The following is a 23,080-nucleotide window of genomic DNA, read 5'->3' on the forward strand; positions in this document are numbered from 1 at the left end:
ACTTATGCTCAGTCTCAACATCTACAAGCAAAGGACCAGTGGAGAGCTAACCAAGGATCTAGTCCAAGTGCTTGTAACAGTGTAGCATCCACTAAAACACAAACCAGGTGGCTGTGTTAAAATGAGTTGCGTGATAGGCCCAACGCTTAATACAAACAAATGATCAACCCCAAAATAAAGAAAAACAATGACAACAGCAAAATAATGCACTTAACTTTTATTATTGTTGTTTATTTTAGAATTATTCAGAATTATGCCTTGCGTGAAGAAACAGGAGTTCTGTCAACAGACTACATGGATATAAATAAGGTCAGTTTTTTTTCTTCCCCATAATTTCTTTGCAAATATTTCCACTAAATTTCATCTAATGTGATGGATTTTGTTCTGATTTTTTTTTTCTTTTCCCCTTTTTTTTTTCTTTTCCCCCTTTTTTTTTCTTGTTATTATTCTTCTGAGATTTTCATCTCAGAATAATGCTAAAGAAGAAATAATTATCAGTAAAAATTTGCTGTGAAGATTTCTGTGCATTTGCCATTTTCTGTATTTGTCACTTTTTGTCTGTTTGTTTTTGAAGCTGTTATAGCCATTAGAGACAGTTCCAATTAGCATTACCAGTGTTGTCCAAAATATTGTTTTTAGATTTTTAATCGCCTCCAGAGGAAGTGTTTATTTACTAATTACATGGATAATCTCTGTTGTCTGAAGTTTTTCAGCTCACTATATTATATATGTGATACTCTACTGTATTTGTATTTTAGTATGCAAAACACTATATCAGCCATATATTGCTGATATTCATAACCAACATCTCTACATTCCCTCTAGTTCTATAATAATGACTCTTGGTCTTACCAACTTTGAAGAATATGCATCACTGAAGAGGTCTAGTAAGACTGAAGCATGTCTTGATTTCACTAGTTGGCTTTGAAAACAAGATCCCACTCCACTCTGTTTTCTATATCATGTAAAAGTTCCAATCAGCTGAATCTTATTGTAGTTATTTCCCTTGTTTGACTTTAAAGTTTTCAACACTTCTACAGGGAGTTTTTATCTTACTAATTGTTTGGGTAATCACAGCTGATTGAAGCTTTTCGACTCACTGTATTACACATGTGAACCTCTACCGTATTTAGAAAGTACAAAAATTACAATTCCCAAATAAAAAAAAAAAAAAAAAGCAAACTCTCCTCTCTTAGCTCTTCAACATCAGATGAGTTTTCTGTAATTTCTTGCTGAACAACCTGTACATATGACTTGTTTATAGTGATCAAATGTTTATACTGTACATTAGCTCACTCCCTCCATCGAATTGATAGGTGCATAGTGTGCTACACCTCTCAAATGTCAAAGTGATCACAGATCAATGTGAGATGAAGTGTTTTGCTTGAGAATACAATGCACTGCTCAGTCTGGGAATTGGAAGACAATGAATGCAATACCCTTTATCACTAGATCACATGCACTCACAAAAGACATAAATAAATAAATAAAAGAATTTGAAATAGAGAGAGAGATCTAAAATTTTTCACCATGTTGATATATAATGCTGTGATTAATGATAGCCATCGCTGTATTAAAGTCTCACCCTATAAAAGCTATTTTTATATATTATTTAAGATTTAAGCCATGTATAGATTTTTGTTATTATCTCATTCACTTCACTTTTAGATGCATGTATATTAAAGATATATTTATCAAACAATAAAGTCATATATGCCATCATAGAAATCATTATAATCACTGCCTTTATCATTATTTTTCCCATGTTGACATAAGTTGTTTGCCCAATTACATGCTATCATTCATATGTAAGGCTTAAATCACTGATCTCTGCACTTCATCCATGGTCTTCTTCAGTCTAGTTCTACTCTATGTGACTCGGGTTTTGTTTTTTTTTTTGTTGTTTTTTTAATCATCCAGTTTCCATTCAAAACTGAATATGTATACCTTGACAAGTCAGCTGCTGCATTTAAAAACCTTTCCTCTTCTGAATTTGCTTACATTCAACTTCCTCCAGACATCTAGATTGCATACTGGAGTGATCTAGTATACTGGTGCATTGAACTATTCATACTCAACGTGTGTGTGTGCATGTGTTGTTTGCATATGTGTGTGTGTTTATAAACACACACACACACACACAGTAAAAGTCAGCAAATGAAAGTGAACTTGCCCTAATATGATGAATGGAAGATCCAACATTTCAGTCAGTCTTTCTTTGGCAAAAAGTTGACGGTAGAGACATTTAAGAGACACAGTTGAGTTTTACATCCTCTAATTTAAAGAAATTGGCTGCAATTGATGAAGAACACAGGACTGTGGAAATTTTATATGTGAACAGGAAATAGTGAGAGAGAGAAATTGAGTGAGAGAGGTAGGAGAAAGAGGAATGGAATGAGATGAAGAAACAGGCAAAGGTGAGTGTGAGGTAAAGGGAAAAGACAAGATGAGAGTGAAGTTAATAGATAAGAACTAAGAGGAGGTGTAGGAGTAGAGGGGGGAAAAAACTTTCATTTAAATCTGTTCATGACATTGCACCAAATTTGAACATGAAATATTATCCCCTCCTGTTTCCTTGGGAATGTGGTTCCATGGTGTGTGGAGATTCTGCACACTGATAAGTGAGTGATGAAGTGGCCCATTGTGTTGAAGTGGGTGTCAATCAGTTTGTCTGGCATAGTAGTATGTTTTGCATGTCCTCCTGAAAGCTATTAACAAGGCATTGATTCATTTCTTCCAATATAAAGAGCAATTTTTATACACACATACTCTCTCTCTCTCTCTCTCTCTCTCTCTCTCTCTCTCTCTATCTATCTCTCTCTCTCTCTCTCTCTCTCTCTCTCTCTATCTCTCTCCCTCCTCTTTCTCTCTCTTTCCATACTCTGACCTCAGCTAAAATGCCAAAAATTAACCTTTTGGCTATAAAGAATGAGTAGTTTTTAAATTCTTAGAATTTACCCAAGTTCCTGTAAGGGTGAAATTACAAAATTTATTCAGAAACTAGCTGTCAGTCTTTACAGTTTCCTCCCATGAACACAGAATCCTGTAACCTCAGGTAGTTATAACATGGGTGATGCCTGTGTTTGTGTTCCATTGGTTTGCTTTAAGTTTGTCACAAATACATTTCAAGGATATCAAGTAAATGTTTCACCATTAGATATTGTTACAGTCAATAAAAGTATAACAGTAATAGTTGTAAAGGGAAAGAAAACATATGGAAATATATGATCGCTCAAAGTTTGAATCCCAGAACAAGACTTTTACAGATGAATTATGAATGGTTGAAGATGAACTAGAAATAGTAAAATTGGTGCTAACATATTTGTTGTAGTAAGCCAAGAAACAATGATTAATTAAAATTAAATTCTTACTGATGAGAACAGTTGTGATCAATAGACGAAATAAGATGACAAACTGGCAGAACTGTTAGTGTCTGAAAAAGTGCTTTGCAATATTTCTTCCAGCAAATTACATTCTGAGTTCAAATTCTGCTGAGGTTGACTTTGCCTTTCTTCCTTTACTATCAGCTGAACACTAGACGCAATGTAATTGATTTACATCTCCCCTAAAATTGCTGACTTGTATCAAAGTTTAAAACCATTATCTATTGACTAATATAGGCACAAATGTGACTGTGTAGTAGGAAGTTTGTTTCCCAACCACAGCACCTTGGGCATATGTCTTCTACTATGGCCCTTGGCTGACCAAAGGTTTATTAGTGGATTTGGTTAACAGAAACTGAAAAGAAAGCTTGTCATATGTGTGTGTATTTGAGAGTTAGTGTCTCCTTGCTTTGACATTGTGTGATAGTTGTAAATGAGTGTCACCATCATGCAAGCAGTGTCGTTCATTTCCAGTATGTTGTGAAGACTCGTTTGGTCATGGAAAAATTATTACTTTAATTGGAAACAAGTGAAGGTTGGCAACAAGAAGGGCATCCCACCATTGAAGATCTGCCTCAACAAATTCTGTTCACATCATGCGAGTTAAAACAATGATGATAATGAGGATGATGTTGCAAGAGTGAACAAGAGTCATCAATTCATACACATTATTCTAATTAAACATTTGAACAACCATTTTTTTTTTCTGCTAAGTTAATGTAATATCTTGCTGAGAAAAAGAAGCAGAGCTATTAGAGCTTACCATGGTTTAAGTGTTGCTATATCATTATAGTGGAGGCGCAATGACCCAGTGGTTAGGGCAGCGGACTCGCGGTCATAGGATCGCGGTTTCGATTCCCAGACCGGGCGTTGTACGTGTTTATTGAGCGAAAACACCTAAAGCTCCACGAGGCTCCGGCAGGGGATGGTGGCGAACCCTGCTGTACTCTTTCACCACAACTTTCTCTCACTCTTTCTTCCTGTTTCTGTTGTGCCTGTAATTCAAAGGGCCAGCCTTGTCACACTGTGTCACGCTGAATATCCCCGAGAACTACGTTAAGGGTACATGTGTCTGTGGAGTGCTCAGCCACTTGCATGTTAATTTCACGAGCAGGCTGTTCCATTGATTGGATCAACTGGAGCCCTCGACGTCATAAGCGATGGAGTGCCAACAACAATATCATTATAAACACAATATTTTGTCATATTTTGATTTAGCCTCCTTTGTATTCTGGAATTTTCCACACCTGTATAAGACATTTGCCTTTGTCCATTACTAGCTCTTGCCTAGAAGGCAGAATGTGTTTTCTATTCTGATTGCTTGGTAGGAAGTTAGTTAACCATGTGACTGATATACTGTTTTTTAGGCGTCTAATTTAAGCACTAATTATGTCTAATACTGCTTAACTCTATATCAATGTTTCTTTTTAACCCATTAATTTAATGAACTACTGCTAAACTACAGTAATAATAATAATAATAATAATAATGATAACAACAGCAATAATAATAATAATTATTATCATGTACATGTTTTGTCTTGGTATAAAAGAAGGGCTACAGCAAATATTCTGCTCAATACCACAGATTTGCTTGTCAGTCGCTTGCCCTTCATCAGTTGAGTATGTCCCTTATTGGTTGACGATATGTGCATCTCTGATTCCAAGCAGAAGCAGTGAGGGAGCCTCATAGCCATGTGTTGAGAGGAATTTCTTTGGGGTTTGGATAATTCATCTCTGGAAACATGGGTGTTTTGTGCATTCTTAAACAAACCTTATTCAGGGACCTTTTGAGGGAGATGGGCCACTTGACCTGAAGAAAATTCTAACTGGGCTCCACCTACAAGGTCATGTATTGTTTATATTGTTATGAGATCACCATGTTGCACACATATGGGTGTGATGTATGTGCCTGGTGTACCCTTATCAGATGGGTAGTCATTTGTTTGGCAGAGTTAGTAGCACTACAGCCAAAATGGTCCAGGCCTGCCTGTATGGCTAAGAAGTTTATTTTGCGATGACTTGGTTCTGGGTTTGTTTCAGACAAGTGCCTTCTATCACTGACTCAGGTCAAGCAAAAACCTTGCAAGTGAAATTTTGTAGACGGAAACATCATGGGACCATAACCCATTGTCTGGTGTAACATTACCTCCTGGCTCTTGGGTATATTTAATGGGGTCTGTCTACTCTATTGCAAGCATTCAAGCTAGATTTCCCATCTGAAAAATAAAGCATTCTTTTAATCTCACCAATCTTGGAGGCACTGTGGGATCATGAGCATGGCCCTTTACCCTCTGATGAAACTGGTAAAAAGAATAGTCACAATGGTGATTGTGGAGATGCTTTGCAGTATGTAGTTTCCTATCTCACTGTTCCCAGGTTAAAACTAACTGGAGTTGACTTTGTTAGTAATTAATTCAATCAGCTACATGTATTCTCTTTAAGAAACACCATCTATCTATCTATCTATCTATCTATCTATCTATCTATCTATCTATCTATCTCTATCTATCTATTCATCCATCCATCCATTCATTCATCTCTCCCTCCCTCCTATCCCTCCCTTCCTATAAATGTATATATTTGAAAGAGAAATATTCATACTAGCATACTTTCTCTATCTCTCTCATTTCATCATCCAAACTGATGCACATGGATGATTCAACAGCACCAATTGATTGATTTTTTTTTTAAATTTATCTTTTTTTTAAAATTTTCTTTTGCAATTTTCATTTGAATATCTTTCTGTTTATTCATCTTCACATTCTTATTTAGCAAGCACTGAAATATATTTTTCAAAAATTTCTTTCTTCAAATACATGTTGTTGCTTCTGTTATTATCTTTTTTTTTTCTTCTTTTTCAGCAACCTAAGTTTTTCACAAACCTGACCAAATTTATTAGCATTCAATATTTTCTGTAATATGTTGCGATAGTTTAAGTTAGAGGAATGCTCAAACATATTAGAAAGTGACTTATTCTCTCTTTTTCTCTCTCTCTCTCTCTCTCTCTCTCTCTCTCTCTCTCTCTCTCTCTCTCTCTCTCTCTATCTATCTATCTATCTATCTATCTATCTATCTATCTATCTATCTATATATATATATAACCATAATAACCAGCAAAGCTTGCTTTATTAATTTTGCTTTTCTTCTAACAGTATTTTGTGTACATTTATGTGTGTGTTTGTATGTTTAGATAGATATATGGATTTGGATATGTGTTTATATATATATATATATATATATATATATATATATATATATAATATATGGACATATTGTAAAATGTATGTTGATTGGGACCTTAACTATCTCCTGATGGTTGTTTCATCAAGCTGGTTGAACAGCCAACATCCAAAACTTACAGGCCTATACAAAACGAATTTTACAATATATTCTAGTCTGTTCTCAGCATCAAGTCCCCATTAACAGTGCATGTTTGGTTGTTATTCTTAAACTCATTTTAAAATAGTAATTTCCATTTAACACACACACATACACGTGAAATAGATGAAGGAGTTTACATTATGTTAACTTCTGAAATTGGCACAAGGCTATAAAATTGAGTAGAGGAATCAGCCAAATGAATTGTTTGCAGTACTTGATCAGTACTTTATCTCATCAACTCCAGAAGGATGATAAGCAAAGTTGACTTTAGTGGTATTTGAACTCAGTGACTTAACTAAATACTTGTGAATCCATAAGGCTGGAGCTTAACTCAATTTCCATGGCATATAAGTGACTGAGTTTACAATGCTCTCCTTAAAGGATATGTCAGTTTGTCACATAGTTAACTTCCCAGCTATTACTGGAACTCATTTACAGCTGAGAGGACTGGAGCAACATGAAATGATGAGTTTTGCTAAAGAACGCAATGCACTGCCCAGTCCAGGAATCAAAACCATGATCTCATGGTTGTAAGAGTGACACCCTAACTCCTACACCATTCACCTTCACTAACTAAATATTGTAAGAGATTTTATCCATCACTCTACCACTTCTGCCAACACCACTGTCCTCATGTTATATTAGTGTACTAGTGTACATTTATTATTTTTTTTCCATATATTGATATGGAAAGTTTCCTTAAAATTGGACGTTTCTCACATGGAGTTGTTTCAAGGATCTCCCCAACACCTTGATTTAAAACTAGAACCACCATTCCAGCAACTAAACTGAAACAAAGATAAACAACATAATCAAGTTGTTAGGGAGCGGGCCTTGTTGCCAATAAAGATCAATGGTGCATATTGTATTAGTAGTACTTTTATTGAATTTTTGACCAAGATACTGAAATTTCTGTGCTTCAGTCCACTAGTTATAAACACGTACCACAAGCACATATAGTTTGTCCCTGCAAACAATGCAAACAAGCTAAAATTGACAAGAGTATTGTCAGACACAAGAAACTACTTTGGAATGTATCTGCTAAAAAAACAAATTGTTTCATTTGCTTGGTTATATTATTTATTAGAAAATAGATATTAGCAACAGGAGTAGTATTAATACCAAATGGTAATCATTATATCTTACTTATTGTGGATGTATTATTAGAACATTGCATTAATGCAATATTCACCTTGAGAGATCCTCTCATACAGAGTTACATATTGTCTAGCAGATGTCTGTACTTTTAGTACCATGTCTCTATCTGAGAGGATCTCTCAAGCTGAATACCACAGTAATATGATGTCATAACGGATTCAAATTTTGGCATAAGGCCAGTATTTTCAGGGGAGGGAGTAAGTTGATTACATTGATACATTGACCCCAATGCTCAACTGGTACTTATTTTATCGAACCTGAACGGATGAAAAGCAAAGTCGACCATGGTGGAATTTGAACTCAGAATATAAAGACGGATGAAATGCTACTAAGCATTTTGCCCGGTGCATTAACAATTCTGCCAGCTCATTGCCTTACAATGTTCTAATAGTACATTCACAATGGGCCACATTCAAGCTAGTTTGGCTACAACTGCTGCCATTATCTAAAAGCAAATCTAAAACCAAAATTGATTCGAGTCTACATTTAAAATGTTTCATGTATTGGAAGCTTGTAGAAGACTTTCTAACTCAAATTTTAATCAGCTAAGACCTTACTTAAGCCTGTTGGTCCAATGCTTTAGTGTGAGATTTGCATTGTTGTTTGAAATAAATGTAGAAAAGTCTTTATGAAACTAACAGTTCTTTAACATCTGTATAATTCCTTTGCATTTTTGCCATCTGAATTGCTCTGTAGATAATAAGTTGTCAATATTAACCACTGCTTCATATCTGCTTTCAACATTAAAAGCACTTTACTTTTATTTTAATCCTCATCATCATCATCCTCCCTCCCTCCTCCTCCTCCTCGTATTTTTCACCGTTTTTTACTTCCATTTTACATTGATTGCTTACAGAAACCCCTTATTCTTCTCACCTGTTTCCCACCTTCATTTTTTTTATTTTTGTTTTTTTTTTGTCTTATACTTTTTTTTTCGTTTCCACACCTGACCTGACAGGCTGTTGTTTCCTCTCAGAGTGACATCAAGGTAGGTAGCTACTGCTGCGCCACCACACCGACCTTCAGTGTTTGTTTATTCTTTTCCTAGTGCTTTCTTATGGTGTCCTTTTATCTCTTCTCAAACATAGTTTCCAACTTAACTAGAATTATCTCCCCTTTTACACCTTGTTTATTTGCTTTTTTTTTACTTCTTTTATCTGTCTTTTTGCATTTCTTTGTCGGTATTTTAAATTGTAATTTTAGAAACCATTTATTCATACATTTACATTTTGCAATAGAAAAATTATGGATAGCTTAGTTGAATAACATCATCATGTTGACATGAAAAGCTTTCGAAATTTGAAGAATTTGCGATGTCTTTTTTGACACAGGCATGGCTGTGTGGTAAGAAGCTTGCTTTCCAAACATGTGGTTCCAGGTTCAGTACCATTGCAAGGCCCCTTAAACAAGTGTTTCCTACTATAGCCTTGGGCCGACCAAAGCCTTGTGAATGGATTTGGTAGATAGAAACTGAAAGAAGCCTGTCACATATGTGTGTCTGTGTGACTTTGTATCTGTTGGTGTGTTTATGTCTCCATAATTTAATGGTTCAGCAAAAGAGAGCAATAGAGAGTAAGTACCAAGTTTCAAAATATAAGTCCTGGGGTTGATTGATTTGACTAAGTATTCTTCAAGGTGGTGGTACTCCAGCATGGCCACAGTCTAATAAGAATCATTGTTAAAAAATGAGCATTTAAGATTGATGATCAAGTCTGTATTACTCTTTACTCTTTTACTCTTTTAATTGTTTCAGTCATTTGACTGCAGCCATGCTGGAGCACCGCCTTTAGTCGAGCAAATCGACCCCAGGACTTATTCTTTGTAAGCCTAGTACTTACATACATATATACATACATATATATATATATATATATATATATATATATGTGTGTGTGTGTATATATATATATATATATATATATATAACAAACATTGAAGCTGTGGGTGAGTTGGTATTTTAGAAATGAAGGGAATCTAGAACAGAAGAGAATAGCTGTGAGAACAGCTTAATGGATTGGGTAAAATACCCTTATAGACAGAAAAAAGTGGCCAGTAAGCTGATACAGAGAATCAAACTCTGTACCTCTTAAATTCCAGTGGTGTGCTCTGTATGATTGAGCTGAAGGACCCCTAACAGGGCTTGCTGACCACTTTTTTCCATCTGTAAGGATATTTTACCCAATCCCCTAAGCTGTTTTCGCAGCTATTCTCCTGTGTTCAAGATTTCCTCTATTTATAATGTGTGTGTGTGTGAACTAAAAGTCACATAGCTTATGACATTTTTCTTGAAAAGATTATTTCTTTATGCAAAATTTCAGTCAGCTAGGTGTAAACTTGTGGCCTAAAACTTGGAACATACATATATGCACTTTTCCATATTAAGGTGATGTAAAGAACTTTGTTAGATGTCTCTTTCCTTTGTAAAATTCCAACCTTCTCATTATACAGTCATGGAAAATCTCGTAGATTTTAAGGACACAATTATGAGTTTGATTTTTTTTTTTTATTAATGATTTTTCATATTTCCTTTTTAGTTCTTTATGTTCTGTTTGGAACATTAGTATTCCTAAATCCATTATGAGTCCATTAATCTTTTGAAGCTTTCTTGGCTCCATCTTCAGAATAAGATAATTTTTGAATGGTGTTTTTTCATATACTTTGCATTAGGTTACAAAGGATCAGGGAAGTGCTAGTGATTTTTACTACTTTGTCTTTCTTTTCTTTTAGTTCAGCTCCAGATTTAAAAGTTATTCAACAGTTTAGTTCGGTAGTTTATATAATTAATTTCATGTGTTGATTTTTGGCTTATATTTTACTGTTAGCAAAGCCTCCATACACACCTAACATTATAGTATTGTCAACTAATGTTTTTTTATTAATTTTTGTTGCATGAGCTACAAAAATAGATTGCATGTTGGCTCCTTGATGTATAACAATAAGTGCAGGAACAAAATTTACTTTGGGGTCGCAAACCCAGCTCCAAAATTTTTTATGAGCAAGGTCAATTTTTTTCAACCCTTATATCAAAACAAACAGGGGTAAAATACTAGTTGTTATTATTATATTTTTACCTCAGTCAAATCAGGCAAATCCAATAATGGAAAAGTAATGTTTCAAATCAGTTCCAAAGTGGTTTCTATGTTTGTTCGTATTGGTGGTGAAGTTTCTCAGGAGGATGCTCAGAGCAATTTCATAGCTACCTTGTATCCTGTTCCTGAGCCTATGAATGTAACACACGACAATATTGTTGTGCAACACACTACAATACAGCACATAAAACAAAAATGATAGAAAAACAGGAATCAACAGCATTACAATTCCATAAAACTGATGTGTCAACGAAGGTTTTGCTAACAGAAAAATACAAGCCAAAAAAAAAAAAAAATCAACACAGTGATACGTCTATCTTCATTTATCACAGGGGTTTGATTGCAAAAAGTAAAAAGAACAGTGATAAACGAATCATTTCCATGCATTTTGTAAATGAAATGAGTGGTAGATTCATTGACTCCCAACCCATGGCTCACAGCTGTGATTCTTCCACAATTACATATTTCCTTGATCATCTCTACCTTTTCTGTAGAGAATACACTTGTCTATGTTATTTGTTATGATTAGGCACTATTGTATTTTTTCTGTTCACCGGTCCCAAGTTGATGGGTATGAGTATTTAAATCCATATAAAAAATACAACACAACCTTGCTGCATGATCATGTAAACACAAGCAAGATAGTGCATTCTGGGTAGCTGAGTATTGTGGATGGTCTCTGGGGTGTGTTTTTGCAGTACAAGCAGAAAAATATGACTGATCACCAACATAATATGGCTCACAGTTGAGAGTACTGTTATATCAGATCAGTAAAGATTGAACCAGTGATAAATGAGGACAGATTTACATACAACACATTTTAAATTAGCTACAAAAACTACAAGACTTAATTAGGGAATAATATATGAATCCAGCAAAGAAAGAACAATAAAAAAAAAAATCATCAGCACTACCATGATCCTTTGTAACCCAAAGTAAAGTGTATGAAAATATGACATTTTATAAATCCTTTTCTTCTGAAGATAGAACTGAAATATCTTTTAAATGTCAATGGATTAATATTGATAGATTTAGGAACAGTAGTATTTCAAACTGAATATAATGCACATATATAATGTATATTTATTAAGATAGACATATAATGTATAGTATTATATATAGTATATTATATATAAATATAATGTATCTATTATAATATGTATATATGTCTGTAATATATGCATTATATATATATATATATATATATATAGGCGATAGGAAAGGTATCCAGCTGCAGAAGCCATGCCAAATCAGACTGAAGTCTGGTGTAGCTTTCCAAGTTGCCAGCTCTTGTCACACTGTTCAACTCATGCCAGCATGGACAATGGACATTAAATGATGACGATGATTATATATATATATATATATATATATATATATAAGGCAAGCTGGCAGAAACGTTAACATGCTGGGCAAAATGCTTAGTGGTATTTCATATGACTTTACATTCTGAGTTCAAATTCCACCGAGGTCGACTTTGCCTTTCATCCTTTTGGGGGGTCGATGAATTAAGTACCAGTTGCATATTGGGGTCGATCTAATCGACTGACCCTCCCTCCCCCCAAAATTGCTTAGAGTAGAAAAGATTATATATTTATATATTATTTATTTATGTTATTTTTATATATATATATATATATATATATCATCGTTTAACGTCCGCAGTTAAGTTTGCTCCCCAACCACATGGTTTCAGGTTCAGTCCCACTGCATGGTACTTTAGGCATAGCTCCTGGGCTGACTGAACCCTTGTGAGTGGATTTGTAGAGGGAAACTGAAATGGAAGGAGGCATTTGAAAGCAACGGTTTGAAGGTAAACTTCAGGAAAACAAAGGTGATTGTGAGCAGGGTGGAAGGAGAAGTGTTAGTAAGGTGGATCCATGTGGTGTATGTGGAAGGAGGGTAATGGCAAATGCAGTGTTGGTTGTGTACGAGATGTAAGAAATGGATTCATGGTAGATGTATGAAAATGAAGAAGGTGACCCCAAAACTGGCAAGAGAGTTTGTTTGTGGAAGATGTGAGAAAGGAGCTAGAGGGTTGGTGGAACGAGTGGAGATGTTATGTGATGAGGTGGAAACGGTGAGAGGGTTTTGTTATTTGGGAGATAGGGTGGATGTGACAGCAAAAGCGAGACTTGGCTGGGTGCAGTTCAGAGAATGTGGAGCATTGTTATATGGGAAAAGGTTCTCATTGAAGATGAAAGGAAGGGTCTATAGGAGTTGTGTGAGAGCTGCAATGCTGTATGGGAGTGAGACATGGTGTCTGAAAGAGAGAGAGAGAGAGATGACCCAGTTCTGATATATGTATACTGTGGCCAACTGTTAATAAATATATTCTGTAGAGCTCAGTACATTGATTTGGCTGGAATTCCTATAATGTTTCTAAGATAACCCTACATGCAAGTATGGAAAAATGAGTGTTAAATGATACTGTTGTTGATTATATATAGTATATATGTAATATAGGCATAGGTCTGGCTGTGTGGTAAGAAGCTTGCTTCCCAACCACATGGTCCAGGGTTCAGTTCCACTGTGTGAAACCTTGGGCAAGTGTCTTCTACTATAGCCTTGGGCCAACCAAGTGGATTTAGTAGACAGTAACTGAAAGAAGCCTGTTGTATACATGTATATATTTATATATATATATATATGTGTGTGTGTGTATCTTTGTGCCTATCTTAGTCCCTCCACCACCACTTGACAACCGATGCTGGTGTGTTTACATCTCCGTAACTTAGTGGTTCAGCAAAACAACTGATAGAATAAGTACCAGGCTTATAAAAAATAAGTACTGTGGGCGATAAATTCTACTAAAATTTCTTCATGGTGGTGCTCCAGCATGGCTGCAGTCTAATGACTGAAATAAAAGATAAATGATATATATAACATCTAAACATGTATGCATAAGTGTGTGTGTGTATATTTTGTGTTGCGCTAAGAAGCAGTGCATGGTACCACAAAGTACCAGAGATTTCAACTCGAGTCAAATACAACAAATTACTCCAAATTGTTGTTAGAGTATCCACATAAGTGGAGTCAATACCAACTAGTTTGTATTAGCATCAAGTCATATGGTTTCAAAATATCACTATTTTGTTTGACTTCATTATCAAATATATATGAGATCGACTTTCGAGCGAGATCATTGCCAGTGCCCCTGGACTGGCCCTTGTATGGGTGGCACATAAAATACACCATTTTGAGCGTGGCCGTTGCCAGTACCGCCTGACTGACCTTCGTGCCGGTGGCACGTAAAAGCACCCACTACATTCTCGGAGTGGTTGGCGTTAGGAAGGGCATCCAGCTGAAGAAACTCTGCCAAATCAGATTGGAGCCTGGTGTAGCCATCTGGTTTCACCAGTCCTCAGTCAAATCGTGCAACCCATGCTAGCATGGAAAGCGGACGTTAAACGATGAACGACACCATATATACTCATGTAAAAGTCAAATTTTTTAGACCATTATTTAAGGTCAAATTTATGGGATCGACTATTACATGGATACTACTTTTGAGGGGTTGAAATTCAAGCTAGAATCCGAAGTACTGTATCAGGAGCAGAAACTCAACTGATTTCTAAGTGAATAAAAACAAAAACACAATGAATTACAGTAATATTACCCATTCTATGCATCAAAATACATGTCCTAGTAAATAACAAAACCCATAAACAAGACTATGCAGCTCTTATAAATATTTACACTTTCAATTTAAAAAAAAAGTTGGGGATGTCATGTGTCGTGGTGTTTGCTGTTGTTTGCCAATAGTATTGTCTATGAAACATGTTTCTCACCATGTAAAAAGACGAGTGTATGACATATGTGTTTATTGTATATGGAGATGAGGAAAATATAAAGGTCACATGGGAACCACTGGTCTAGCAATTAATTGAATGTTTTTAGGCTTACCAAAGTCATGCCTTTGTATGAATTCAGACAGTGGCATTTGCCAGTGTTCGTCAATAGTGCTATCTGTGAAACACGTTTCTCATCGTGTAAACAATGAGTGTTTGGCGCTTGTGTTTATTGTGCTTGAAGATGTATGTAAGCTTGCAGCATATCCGGTGCATACATTTTAGTGATGATGATGTAACATCCATCAACAGATGTGTAGTGCTTGCTATTAAATGGTATTCCCCCTATAGAGCAGGCTATAGTAGGGTAGCCACACAATTTTGTAACAGTGTTATTTCTACGTACAAGATAATACGGTATCTTAACCCACAAATGTTGTCCTGTTGTTCATGAAATACTAGGGCCAACTTTTATACGGGGTCTATGGAAAAATCCCAACTTTTTGGCCTAAAATAGGGTGTTAACTTTTACATGAGATCGACTTTTATTCGAGTGTATGCAGTATAATGCATGTATGTATATATGTATAGGCTCAGGCATGGCTGTGATTGAGAAGCTCACATTGCAGCCACATGGTTTCTGCTTATCTCTTTACATGGCAACTTGTGCAAGTGTCTTCTCCCATAACATCAGGCAGTTTTGTAAATACCAGACTTCAAAAAATAAGTACTGTAGTTGCCTTGTTCAACTAGAAACTCTTCAAGGTAGTTCTCCAGCATGGCCAAAGTCCAGTGACTGAGACAAGTAAAAAGTAATAGATATGTTATATATATGTGTGGTGGAATTGCTTTGGGTCACACTTTTCTGTTTTTCCTGAGGGTTGTTTTGATGGTGCCAAATTATTTAACCTGTTGCCTTGTCCTTATGTGCACAGAACAACATGAATTTAGCAATGGAAATATGTGTGTGTGTGTGTGTGTGTGTGTAAATGACTGAATGAGTGGACAAATGAAAGAAAGTGGCATTCATTTGATAGGAACTGCATATATTTTTAATAATAGTTTGATTCAGTGCCATGTGATTTAAACTGTCATGGGTGTGTAGGACATCCATTTCATCAGATAATATATATGTACACGCGCGCACACACGAATAAACAACATGCAAATGTGTCCGACTGATAATGTACATATATGCATGCTTGTTTCTGTTGTTGCAATAATTTTGTCTCCTTTATCAGCACTGTTATGTTTGCATGTCACCAACGTTCATTTTTGAAGAGTAAAAAAAGGAAGATAAATATTTATACAATAGAACTGAGAATGGAACACAAATTCATTCGTTTCTTTGCTGGAAATTTTTGTGTCTTCCTTGGAATTTTTTAGTTTCATCACAATACAAATTTCTTCTTTCATTGCTGATTTTTATAGTTCTCCACTAAGTGATTAGAGTGAAAATATTAACTGTTTATCTTTTGCAATGGGTTAGTTAAAAGGAGACGCACTGTGACTAGTGATATTGATATGGTTGGTATTAAACTTAGACAATTTTAGGTTGAGATTTGGACAAAGTAATTAACAGAAAGCCTGAAAGGTGTGTGTGAGATGTGGAACGCGGAATGAGATGAGAAATCAGTATATTGTTTGGACCTTTACAGAGATGTTAAGCAATTAGTTTTGAGGCGTGGAAGGCAGTGTTGTTTTAATATAATAAATCAAGGTAGGAAACAGCACATCTGTGGACCAAAAGTTATATTTATCCCCACTTAAATGTGGATAATCTGTGGTTTCAGTGCTGGAGGTGGCAGGAATTAAGAGTGCATTTTGCACCAAAAGCCAATATAAGAATTTTTCTCATAGTATCTACCTCAGTATAGTTTGTTCTAACAGAACATCTATGTTTGTGTGTGTGTATGCATGTCTGTGTTTGTCCCCCAGCACTGCTTGACAACTGGTGTTGGTGTGTTTACATCCCTGTCACTTAGTGGTTTGGCAAAAGAGCCTAATAGATTAAATATCAGGCTTAAAAAAATAAACAAGTACTGGGGTCAGTTCATTTGACTAAAAATTCTTCAAAGCAGTGCCCCAGCAAGGCTGCTGTCTAATGACTAAAACAAGTAAAAGATAAGATAGTATTATAAAAAAGAAATAAACCAAAAACCACTGAAGCTCAGTGTCTTGTGTCAAAAATACAATACAACAGATATCATGCTCAGCAAAGTGTAGCTCTAAATAATCCTCTCCCATTCTCTTTCTGTCTTAAACATCTAAAATATTTTATAACAAAATTGTTATTGCTGTATCAAAACGTTTGCATTCCTTTGAAGTAAATACTGCAGTGGATTTGAAGCAGGTTCATCTTGACATTTTTCTAGGTTAATTTGGAAACTATGTGAGATTATATGTTATTTCCAGTGTGGTTTGTCATTTCTTCTCCCCTTTCTTCTCTTTTATTTTATTTTATTATAGCAAGCACTTCATTTTTTTTTTTTTGCCCTTACGTAATTTCAGGTTTTTATTTATTTATTTATTTATTTTTCAAATAACTTCTGTTTTTGCTGTTTAGTTCATTGCCTTTACATTATTGATTGTATTGCCCTTGGGGATGTTAGTTGCTAAAATTTTAGAGAAGGTTTATGATCTTCTGTAGTTATAAACGCTTGTTAGTCCAACAATATGTAAATAAGATAGTGAAGTCTGTCATATTCACTGAAATTTTTTCTTCACTCTGTTTATTTCAAAATAATACCTGCCAACTCTAGTGTTGGATATATTTATTTGATTTTATTCTCCATGTATATTTTGTGGTACTGATCAATCCTAAAATATATATTCTGTTATTTAAGCTTTTGTTATTGTAGGTACTTTACATTTTTTGTATCTTGAACTATAGACTAAGATATTGTTTAGTGAGTTATGTAAGAGTGTGAGTTGGAAAATTCTTTGAATTTTTTATTTTTTTTTATTCGCGTATTATTTGTCTTTGATGATGCCTGTCTGTTTATGATATATTTCCATTGATTTATTTTTATGTTGTATTTTGTCTCTTTAATGTTAGTGTTTGAGTAAAATGTGTGAACGCTGTAATTATTGCAAGATTAAAGCCAACTTTCATTTTTTTTAATTTTGAACCAATATGTTTATTACATTAGTCACTGGTAGCATATTTGTCAACTTCTTAGTGTCTTTATGTTAAGTTAGTTAAAATTTTAACTCAGCATTTTTATTTTGTATTAAATATATTTTTAAGTTGTTGGAAATGTAGAGTACTTGACTTACCGCTCTAATATATCTAGTTCCATTCTTTTACACCTGGAGTTCAAGTCATACCAAAGTTAATTTTGCTTTTCTTCTACTTAGGTTTGATAAAATAGGTACAAGAAATATATCGAAGGCTGATTCAATTGATTGTACATCTCTCCTAGGAAAATTAGATTGGCCTGATCAAAATATATTATTATTTGGTCCTTGTGATTCCTGCATGTTGTGTTTTGCATTGAAAGTTTCTTTAGAATATAGCATGATTTTTGTTGATAATCTTTGTTGACCACAGGCTTCTTTTGTTTTGCTGGTAAGTTGGCTGTTTTATCTTAGAATGCATGAACTTCCTAGATTTTATGTTAATGTATCTATTGAAGAAAAGCCCATTATTAACTAAAGTCTTGTTTAATTCAAAGCTGTTGATTCCTTATATTTTAGGGAATTCAAATGTTTCTTTGTGTTGAATTTGATGTATGAGTTTCTTGAGATTGTTATTTTGAGAAGTATATTTGTTTACTTAATGTACATAAGGCTAAGAAACTTACTCAAGTAACTTTATCCTTAATGTCTATAAAAAAAAAAGCTACTTTCTTTTGGTGTCTTTGCCTTGATTGAACACAAACTGTTCAAATATAATTCATATTAATATTATTCTTATTGGTTAATGATATAATTTACCTAAATGTTGAGTCATAGAAAAATAGATTTAGTTCCAATTAGGTATTTCTCTCTAATGATCTCCTTTGAAAAGAGAAAGCCAATATTATTAAATGCTTGGATATGTGATAACAGATTAAAAATTATGATAATGTTGTCACTTTCTGTGATCAAGTCATTACGATGCAATGTTAAATTGAACCATGCTACTGGTATTGTCTTGTAACTTTTGACAAAAAAATTAACTCTTCTTGCTTCAATTTATTTGCCAAATTCAGAAATGGCTACCAATTCTAATTCCTAGTTCAGAAGTAAAAAGTATTATGTAAAACATTCACTTAGAAAACACTTTCTCTTAGTAGTTCTTGTAAATATCAGAATTTTAGGAATTATCCAGTCATTAAAAGAAGCATCAATTCCACTGTGTGGTACCTTGGGCAAGTATCTTCTACTATAGCCTCAGTCCAACCAAAGCCTTGTGAATGGATTTGGTTGACAGAAACTGAAAGAAGCCCGTCGTATGTCTATATGTATATGTTTGTGTCTCTGTGTTTGTCCCCCCACCATCGCTTGACAACAGATGTTGGTGTGTTTACGTACCCATAACTTAGCGGTTTGACAAGAGACCAATAGAATAAGTACTAGGCTTACAAAGAATAAGTCCTGGGGTTGATTCGTTTGACTAAAGGCAGTGCTCCAGCTTGGTTGTAGTCAAATGACTGAAACAAGTAAAAGAATAAAAGAAAATCAAATGCAAAAAACACACAGAGTTTATGAGAAAGATTTACTGAGTCTGAGACTGATTCTTTAACTCTAGCATTTAATCCGGCTCAAATATTCAACATGCTTAATGTTAAAACTGACCAGATCCAACTTCTCACACCTATACTACACTGTCATTCTTAAAATATACAAACACACTATTGAAATCTTGAAGCTACAGGATAATGTGTGCTTATTTCAAAACAGTGTGAATAAATAAGCAATACATTTGACAAAGAAATCTGAATACTAAAGGGTTAACAGAGAACAAAGCTAATATAGGAAAATCCAGAGTATAATGTTGGTTTGACTTTAGCATGTCACTGGTATTTAGTTATTGTATCTAAATGATGAAAGGCAAACTCATTCTTGGTAGGATTTGAACTCAGAGTGTAGAATGATGCTGTCAAGATTTTTTATGGGTTTAGTTTTGAGAGATGTGCTAGATGTTCTGTGTAAAGTACATAAGGATGGATTATCAGCAGTATTCTAGTAATCCAAAGGATTTCATACGTCTGTTCTTATTAAAAACTTGGGTCGTTCCCTAATAATCAACCAGTTTATGTTTTGATTAGGAAATCTTGGGAACTAGCAGAGTTTTCATCTGCTCTATTTTCCTTCATCATTTTCATGATTTCTTCTCACATTTTGAAGGTTCTCAAATCTTTTAACAATCTTATCGCCCTTACTTAGTCATATTTTCTTTAATTTGTGTCATATGATTGCATAAGACAGTGAGATGTTAATGAGTTGTCCAAAGAGAACTAATGTGACATTAGTAAGAAGACAGTGCACTACTGTTGGTGAAAATGGTTTATAGATATTGGTTTTTCTTGATGTATATTGATCATTCAGTTGCTGAGTTTTCTGATAGTTTTACATTTGCTCTTTCAAGTGTATTTCTCTTGTGTCTTATCATTTCTCAATCTTTCATTAAACACTTATCTGGCTAATATTTATTGATATACATAGGAGCTATAACTTTTTCAAGGTTTCACACCTAATAAAAAGTATAAAGAGGTTATAACTTGACCTGCTTGGCAGAAGTTGATACATAAATAATAAAATAATATACTCATTGTAAGTGTTATTTTGTTTCAGAAGTAGAATTCCTCTGAAAGTAAACTAAACAAACATTCATAACTCTCAGTTAGCTTTCTGTCACTTGTCTCATCTTGAAGGCAGATATTTTCTTACTGCTATGATACTTTGTATTTTTCTTCCTGTAGCCCTCTCAGAATCGATTTTATGACCAAGTATCACAACTGAAGGTTTGTCAGCTCCCTTCTATTCTCTAGACCTTGAAATATTCACAGATTTTGCCTCCTAGCACTCTCTACAACATATTACTTATACCTTTCTCTTTATCTCATATCTGGAATTAATATTTTTGATTTGTATCAGGTCAGATATTTTTTTCCCATTTGGAATAAAAGAAATTAACCAGGCTTTGTTGATCTAATTCTTCTGGCTTTTAAACCTCATGTTTCTTTCAGAATTACAAGAAGTAAAATCTAATTAATGGTTTAGGGAAAATGATTTTATGCATGCTTCTGCTTTCATAACTCTCCTAGTCAACTTTTAACTGTGTTCTTTGTGCATGCTTGCTTTCAAAACTGATTTTCCTCTTTGCTCTTTATTTACCACTACCAATTATCAATTCTTACTTAACATAGCATTATTTCCATGTCTCAAAATCATTTATAAGGTGGCTTTTACATTGGTCAAGAATTTCTGGTTGCTTTTTTCTCACATTTTCTTATTTTTTAATATTTACAAATTGCCTTCTTTTCTATCTCTCTCTTTTACTATTTTTGTCTCATTAACTCTTTTCTTATCACTTCTCTTTGTTGAATTAGTACCAGCATACTTATCCTTCTCTTGCAGGCTATCCTCTCAAGGAAAGGTGGCATCATGGCTTCTTTGTATAACTCACAGCCAGCAGACCAGTCTATGACACTAGATTTATCATTAGAAATCAACAAAAAATTACAGTGTGTCTTGGAAGATACACTTTTGAAAAATATTACTTTGAAGGTAAGATCCAGTTTATAAAAAATTATAAGGAAAACAAAGCTACATTAATGAATTCTTTTGTTTTGTGCTTGTCAGGATACATTTTTACTGAAATATTTTGCTTTCTCTTAGAGTTTCTTCCTCTCCAAATTTATGTTTCTAACACCTTTTCATAAGTTCAGTTACTGTGAGAGAGGAAAATATTGAAATTCTTGAACTCTTGCATGAACTCTTCTATTGACTTATTGTTACTGGTACAAACCATCACCAGTTTCTTCAGATGCCAGATTTTAATTTAGCCTTAAAGATGTTTTGTACTGCTTCAATTTAATGTAACAAAAATTCCTGTGTTAATTAGCCAAATATCCTTCCAACAATATATCATGCCAAATATATTGCATGAAATATTGTAGAATAACATAAAATATATCACATTCTGCAGGTGATCATGATAAATGAATGGATCCCCCCTCCCTTTTTTGTTAGCAAGACTGGGAGAAGGACACTCTGATATAAAACCACTGGAGAGGTTACCTCCAGGATAATAAAACATGCAACCTCCATAATCACCCAGTCATCTTGCCTTGGATATCAGATTTTGGGGGAGGATTGGGTGCTATACATGTTGTACAAGTGTGTGGCGTTGATATTTAAATGTACAGATATCTCTTCAAGTCCCATCGCGATAGAATAGTGGTGGCATGTGCAGGCTTAACGGGCTGGGAGCGCATAGTCACGAATCTGCACGTGGGTAGCTCAGGGCCCATATAATGTCACTGCATTGTTGAAAGAACAGCAGCAGAGCATCTGAGCAGCCCTCTCTAGGGTAGCACTGCTCACCCCAGAAATCTGGGAAAGGTCTAGAAAAGGATGACCCAAACAAATGTCTGTTCTACCATCAAGCTGGTCAGCAACCTGCAGCTGACAGCTGTTCACTACAGCAGGAGGAATACAAAGATAAAACATGCAAGCAAGAAATATAGATTATGGGTAGGTGGATGGAATGTCAGGACATTTCTTGATCATGAAGGGTCAAGTAACTCTGAACAGCGAACTGGCATAATAGCCAAGGAGTTGGCATCGCCATTGCTGCACTCTCTGAAACTTGGTTGAGTAATAAAGATCAATTGACAGAAACAGGTGTTAGATACACTTTCTTTTGGAAGGGTAAACCAAAGAGCGAAAAATGAGTAGGAGGTGTTGGCTTTGCCATTCGTACTGAGTTAACTCACAAAATAGAGCAATCTAATGGTTTCAGTGATAGGATTATGTATCTTCAAGCTCTCCTATCATGTAATCGTTTTATGACTGTTATCTCTGTTTATGCTCCTACTCTTGATAGCAGCAGTGAATCTATTATGGATTTCTACAAAATCTTCTAATGTTCTTCTGTAAAGAAGTGGCAATCATCATACCATTTGTCTACTGCTACTGTTCAATAACTGGTGTTGGTTTGTTTACATCCTTGTAACTTAGCAGTTTGACAAAAGAGACCAACAGAATAAGTATTGGGCTGATTTCTTTGACTAAACTATCCAAGGTGGTGCTCCAGCATGGCTTCAGTCCAATGGCTAAAACAA

At 34.7% G+C, this 23,080-nt stretch overlaps 1 protein-coding gene across 15 annotated transcripts in view; it reads left to right on the plus strand.

Annotated features, from left to right (window-relative positions):
- LOC106878020 (coiled-coil domain-containing protein 186) overlaps positions 1-23,080 on the plus strand; it is a 173,635-nt gene that overhangs the window by 148,759 nt on the left and 1,796 nt on the right. For 6 of the 15 annotated variants that reach the window (XM_089362448.1, XM_089362445.1, XM_089362460.1 and 3 more), the window contains exons 17-20: positions 240-309; positions 8,883-8,912; positions 20,714-20,755; positions 21,372-21,521. In XM_089362448.1, coding sequence (XP_089218574.1) covers positions 240-309; positions 8,883-8,912; positions 20,714-20,755; positions 21,372-21,521 — 292 coding nt within the window. The remainder of the gene's footprint in view (positions 1-239; positions 310-8,882; positions 8,913-20,713; positions 20,756-21,371; positions 21,522-23,080) is intronic. The other 9 variants (XM_089362456.1, XM_089362457.1, XM_089362458.1 and 6 more) reach the window with 3 other exon arrangements.

Source organism: Octopus bimaculoides, chromosome 14, assembly GCF_046866305.1.
Source record: "Octopus bimaculoides isolate indiv1 chromosome 14, ASM4686630v1, whole genome shotgun sequence".
NCBI lineage: Eukaryota > Metazoa > Mollusca > Cephalopoda > Octopoda > Octopodidae > Octopus > Octopus bimaculoides.